This window comes from Palaemon carinicauda, chromosome 30 (genome assembly GCF_036898095.1).
Source record: "Palaemon carinicauda isolate YSFRI2023 chromosome 30, ASM3689809v2, whole genome shotgun sequence".
Taxonomy (NCBI): domain Eukaryota; kingdom Metazoa; phylum Arthropoda; class Malacostraca; order Decapoda; family Palaemonidae; genus Palaemon; species Palaemon carinicauda.
The window spans coordinates 7,091,055-7,098,554 of NC_090754.1; the positions used below are offsets into that span (position 1 = coordinate 7,091,055).

At 32.7% G+C, this 7,500-nt stretch overlaps 1 protein-coding gene across 1 annotated transcript in view; it reads left to right on the forward strand.

Moving 5' to 3' along the window:
- LOC137622904 (nephrin-like) overlaps positions 1–7,500 on the forward strand; it is an 838,006-nt gene that overhangs the window by 767,752 nt on the left and 62,754 nt on the right. The window contains exon 13 of the mRNA XM_068353453.1: positions 5,922–6,034. Within this exon, the coding sequence (XP_068209554.1) occupies positions 5,922–6,034 (113 nt within the window). The remainder of the gene's footprint in view (positions 1–5,921; positions 6,035–7,500) is intronic.

The following is a 7,500-nucleotide window of genomic DNA, read 5'->3' on the forward strand; positions in this document are numbered from 1 at the left end:
ATATATATATATATATATATATATATATATATATATATATATATATATATACATATATATATATACATAGATAGATAGATAGATAGATTGATAGATAGATAGATAAATAGAAATATGGTACTTTGGCATGTTACTCTACGTTTATAATGAACAGATAGTATCTTTGTGGTGTCAAAAAGTCGAAGATAATAGTTGTTCGGAGAGATTGCCCCCGCAGATAGTTTTCACGATAACAGCAGAACGACAAACACCAAAAAAATAAATTCAGTAAAATATATGTATTTCTGCTGTTATCCTTTAAAACTATCTGCAGGACAGTCTATCCGAAGAGCAACTATCTTCGATTTTCGGACACCAAGAAAACGTTATCTCTTCATTATATATATATATATATATATATATATATATATATATATATATATATATATATACATACATATATATATTTATATTTATATATATATATATGTATATATATATATATATACATATATATGCATATATTTACCATATATATGTGTATATACATATATATACCAATATGTGTATATATATACATATATATACAAATATGTGTATATATATACATATATACGCACATATATTCTGTATATATATATATATATACACTACTGTACACTCAAGTCCCTTTTTTATGGTGGTGTTTGCAGTATATGGTAGAGAATTCCATGCTCTCAGCAAACCTTTAACGGATAGTCGATTATTCAACTTTCACTTCTTAATCTTTTGATCCAGGTTATGAATACCATTTATATAATTGGTGTATCCAAAGGTTAAAGAAGAAAGGTAAATCCTCGAATACTTCATGAAACATCGGAAACTTGTTTTTTCACGTGGATAGATTTATACCTAATTATACTCCTTTAGATTGTTTGTTCATTCGATGGCGAGTGTCATAATTAATATATCGTATAAGATATATATATATATATATATATATATATATATATATATATATATATATATATATATATATATATACATATACATATACCAAAGGCACTACCCCCAATTTTGAGGGGTAGCCGACATCAACAAAGAAACAAAACAAAAAGGGGACCTCTACTCTCTACGTTCCTCCAGCCTAACCAGGGACTCAGCCGAGTTCAGCTGGTACTGCTAGGGTGCCACAGCCCAACCTCCCACATTATCCACCACAGATGAAGCTTCATAATGCTGAATCCCCTACTGCTGCTACCTCCGCGGTCTTCTAAGGCACCGGAGGAAGCAGCAGGGCCTACCGGAACTGCGTCACAATCGCTCGCCATTCATTCCTATTTCTAGCACGCTCTCTTGCCTCTCTCACATCTATCCTCCTATTACCCAGAGCTTTCTTCACACCATCCATCCACCCAAACCTTGGCCTTCCTCTTGTACTTCTCCCATCAACTCTTGCATTCATCACCTTCTTTATCAGACAGCCATTTTCCATTCTCTCAACATGGCCAAACCACCTCAACACATTCATATCCACTCTAGCCGCTAACTCATTTCTTACACCTGTTCTCACCCTCACTACTTCGTTCCTAACCCTATCTACTCGAGATACACCAGCCATACTCCTTAGACACTTCATCTCAAACACATTCAATTTCTGTCTCTCCATCACTTTAATTCCCCACAACTCCGATACATACATCACAGTTGGTACAATCACTTTCTCATATAGAACTCTCTTTACATTCATGCCCAACCCTCTATTTTTTACTACTCCCTTAACTGCCCCCAACACTTTGCAACCTTCATTCACTCTCTGACGTACATCTGCTTCCACTCCACCATTTGCTGCAACAACAGACCCCAAGTACTTAAACTGATCCACCTCCTCAAGTAACTCTCCATTCAACATGACATTCAACCTTGCACCACCTTCCCTTCTCGTACATCTCATAACCTTACTCTTTCCCACATTAACTCTCAACTTCCTTCTCTCACACACCCTTCCAAATTCTGTCACTAGTCGGTCAAGCTTCTCTTCTGTGTCTGCTACCAGTACATCATCATCCGCAAACAACAACTGATTTACCTCCAATTCATGATCATTCTCGCCTATCAGTTTTAAACCTCGTCCAAGCACTCGAGCATTCACCTCTCTCACCACTCCATCAACATACAAGTTAAACAACCACGGCGACATCACACATCCCTGTCTCAGCCCCCCTCTCCCCGGAAACCAATCGTTCACTTCATTTCCTATTCTAACACATGCTTTACTACCTTTGTAGAAACTTTCCACTGCTTGCAACAACCTTCCACCAACTCCATATAACCTCATCACATTCCACATTGCTTCCCTCTCAACTCTATCATATGCTTTCTCCAGATCCATAAACGCAACATACACCTCCTTACCTTTTGCTAAATATTTCTCGCATATCTGCCTAACTGTAAAAATCTGATTCATACAACCCCTACCTCTTCTAAAACCACCCTGTACTTCCAAGATGGCATTCTCTGTTTTATCCTTAATCCTATTGATCATTACTCTACCATACACTTTTCCAACTACACTCAACAAACTAATACCTCTTGAATTACAACACTCATGCACATCTCCCTTACCCTTATATAGTGGTACAATACACGCACAAACCCAATCTACTGGTACCATTGACAACACAAAACACACATTAAACAATCTCACCAACCATTCAAGTACAGTCACACCCCCTTCCTTCAACACCTCAGCTTTCACACCATCCATACCAGATGCTTTTCCTACTCTCGTTTCATCTAGTGCTCTCCTCACTTCCTCTATTGTAATCTCTCTCTCATTCTCATCTCCTATCACTGGCACCTCAACACCTGGAACAGCAATTATATCTGCCTCCCTATTATCCTCAACATTCAGCAAACTTTCAAAATATTCCGCCCACCTTTTCCTTGCCTCCTCTCCTTTTAACAACCTTCCATTTCCATCTTTCACTGTCTCTTCAATTCTTGCGCCAGCCTTCCTTACTCTCTTCACTTCTTTCCAAAACGTCTTCTTATTCTCTTCATATGACTGACCCAGTCCCTGGCCCCACCTCAGGTCATCTGCCCTCTTTGCCTTACGTACCTTGCGCTTTACTTCCACATTTTTCTCTCTATATTTTTCATACTTGTCTATACTATTACTCTACAGCCATTCTTCAAAAGCCCTCTTTTTCTCTTCCACTTTTACCTTCACTCCTTCATTCCACCATTCACTGCCCTTCCTCATGCATGTATATATATATATATATATATATATATATATATATATATATATGTGTATATATATATATATATATATATATATATATATATATATATATATATATACAGATACATGTATATAAATGTGCCTATATATATAAATAAATAAATATATATATATATATATATATATATATATATATATATATATATATATATATATATATATGTATATATATATATATATATATACATATATATATATATTTATATATATTTATACATATATATATGTATATAAATGTGTCTATATATAAATATATATGTATATATATATATATATATATATATATATGCGTATGTATATATATACATATATATATATATATATATATATATATATATATGTATATATGTGTGTGTATATATGTATATATTTATATATATACATATGTATATATAAATATAATATATATGTATATATATAATATTTATACCTATATTGTATGTATATATGTGTACAGTTTTGTGTGTCCGTGTGCTTACATACTCCTAAATTAATGAAGCAAAAAGGTCGGGATTAAAAACAGGAATAGTCTTTGTTCACACTGTATAATCGATATTCTACTCTGCTTTAAACTAAAGGTGCCAGAGTAGTTATTTTTTATTTTATTCACAAAAACATATACGAGAAATTGAACCCAAAGAATGCTTTTCGTGTTTTCTGCTTTATTGATGGTGTTATTCCATCGTTTTCATTATGTATTACCCGAAACAGTTATGAAAAGCTTTTTAACCGCTAATGTATCCCATATCCAGGATGTAACCCCAAAGTGTAAATATCAAGTAAACATTTCTATTAACACTAAGGTTCAGAGCTTCAGAGTGTTTAGTTTATATATATATATATATATATATATATATATATATATATATATATATATATATATATATATATGTGTGTGTGTGTGTGTGTGTGTGTGTGTGTGTGTGTGTGTGTATTATGTATGTATGTATGTTTGCATGTGTATACGTATGTGCGTAGATTTCTGTACTCTTTAGTTTTTTTAGCTTTTCGATAAGAAATTACAGATCATTAATGAAATAAATACAGAATCGTGTTACACATTTTATTTCAGATACCTTTTGATTTAAAGTGATAAGATTTTATAGTACAGTAATAAGAAAAAAAGACTTAATTAATAGGACCCCATTTACTACGTTATTTCACCGGTTTTGGAATCATCATAGAATTGTTGAATATATATGATATAAAATGGAACATATTCTTAAAAGAACGCTGCAAAAGAAAACATAATTAAAAGAAACTGTTCTCAACACACAAGCCACTTTTGAAAAATCTCATTTACATTCTATGATCCTCTATATTTAGACCAGAATAGCAAGGAAGTAAACATCAGAATGAATTATTATACATATTTAGATAGAGCCTGTCTTTTCGCTACAGTAAGGGAAATATAATTTTCGTTTGTGCCAAAACAGTTTGATAAGAGCTAAAGATTTTGTCATTAAATACTCTGTAACTCGCCTGCAAAGGGAGCGGTACCTTGTTCGAATATTTTCGCTCAAATGGTTGTCAACTTTTTTCTATATTATATCGTACACATTTTACTTTTTTTCTTGGAAATATTTCTAAAATGATATATACAAGGATTTAGTTTCTTTTCACATTAAAAAAAAATCATTGTCATATATACATAATTCAAGAAAAACAAGAAATTATGTGTGTGTATTTGATATCTGGATTATCTTGTCGATTTTTTACTGTATGATTCAGATATTGGAAGATGAATCTAGCCGTGTTTCATGTTTTTTTTTCTAGGGGAGAGACTTAATGTCGAAAATATATATTGATATTGTATTCACACACACACATGTACACACACACATACATACATACATATATATATATATATGTATATGTATATATATATATATATATATATATATATATATATATATATATATATATATATATATATATATATATATATATATATATATATATATATATATATATATATATATATATATCTGTATGTCTGTTTGAGTGGTTGTGCGCCCCTGCGTATATATATATATATATATATATATATATATATATATATATATATATATATATATATATATCCCATCCCCTACCAAAACTCTTTCCCCAAACGGTGTGCCAAGGCCGTTAAAGCAAATGGTTTTTGCAGGCCAAAGGTAGCGAAATCATTGAGTGCTGTCATTGGCGCAGCAACATCATTCTGCCATTAAAGGTCTTATGACCTTCATCCTCCAGCTCTAATAATCAATGCCTCTCTCTCTCGCTCTCTCTCTCTCTCTGTAAGTCGTCATTTAACCAATATTTCTTACCTGTTTCCTCCCTTTTAGTCTTTTATTGCCTGAAGAAAAATTGGCAGTTAACGAAAAAACTAGGATCTTTATCCACTTCTGGAAATGGATTCCTTCTCTTGACTGTACTTCCCTTAATATTTTTCTTTGAGTTTGTTTATGAAGCAAAAAACACGGAAGAAATAAAACCCAACTTGTCCTTTTGTAGTCGTTAGCGACAAATAGTTCCGTCAGTTGATTTTAAAGGAAATGTTTTCCATGGAGACTCGTTCATCTTTCATGTCGGAGGAAAACATTCCCAGTGTACTTTTTTTCTGCCGGTGTTTCTGCAAAAAAACAAATACATATTTTCTTTTATTTTATAGGTCGGCCGGAACGCCCCGTTGGCTGTGCAGTTGTGAATAAAACGTACGATTCCCTGGCTGTGGGATGCACTGCTGGCTTCGATGGAGGAGTGGAGCAAACTTTCCTTGCAAAGGTAAGAACTCTCCGTGTGTGTTCATGTTTGCCAGTGTGTGTGTCGATTCGGTCAATAATGGAAAGTTTCCTTGTAAGTGTAAGGGCGAGTGTGTGCAGGAATGTTTTTCTGTGCAGGTTAGTGTGTCCATTTAAAATGAATGTTACATCCTGAGTGTTTTTGCACTTGATGTTTTTATCTCTACTTCAAAGTACCCTATAGTTTTTGGAAATAATAAAATAATTAAAAACATTAAATAGATACTCATGATCTTTTTCCATGACTGTTTTATTTAATAAGAGAATCCCGGGACCAGATCACAAGCTGGTTAATCTTCAGGAAATGATTCACCCGAAACAACTCTCGAAATCTACTCTGCTTTGATCCAATGGCTTATGTTCACAGTGGACGAACTTTCTTAGGAATTGCTTTACAGCGATGTTAGTGATGCAAGAATGTGGGTGATTTCCTCTTACTTATAATTCCTTTATATTTTAACCTTTATGGGAAAGTTTAGCGAGAGCATTTGACCCTTTATTAACAAGGTGAAATAGCTTTTTACTTCTATTTTGGATATTTCAGTATATCTTATGGTATTATGATCAATTAAGAAAATATCTCTTATTGTATGCTTTATATTCATTCTTTATTCCCAATAATTGTTGATTTGGAAAAAAAGTCGTATAAAAGGTTAGTCGAGGAACTGACAGGTTACTACCATGATTTTATAGATCTGTAGTAACATTCTGGCAGACAAATTCCATGGAGAACAAACCATTTTCCAAAAAAACTCAGTTAGACAAATTGGGATTGGAATTGATTGATAGGTTTTTCGGTATACAAATCATGTTGCAGGTATTCTAATTTCTGAAATTTTCGTCATCAAAATTCCAATACTTTTTACCCTCCTATACAGCTAGACATCTCGTGAGAAATACTTAGAACTGACATCGCCTTGAAATTAAATGTGATTTTCTCTTACGTGCACTCACACAAACACACACACACACACACACACACACACACACATATATATATATATATATATATATATATATATATATATATATATATATATATATACATATAGTTAGAGTGTTCCATCAGTATTATATGTATAATGATAGATAGAAAAAAAATCGCATTTGATTAAGAGAGAAGTCTGCTCTTTGTAAATAGAAAGCTGGAAAATGATCTCTTACCCATTTTGGATTGTGAATTCTTCTTTCCTCATTTTTATCGACTTTAACCATCATTTGGTAGAGAACAAAAATCTGCAGCATCAGCAAACAAATATTCCAATATTGTCAATCCATAATCGATGAAGTTCGTGATTGGCGAAAGAAAATTTCCTTTCGGGATTGAGGTGAAAATCGCTTAGAAGCCTCAATATTTATCGCCTTGATAAAGTCATAGCAGTGGACGAACCTTTGACAGAAAGACTGAATCTTTCATATCTATAAGATGAAATTGGTTTTTCATCACTT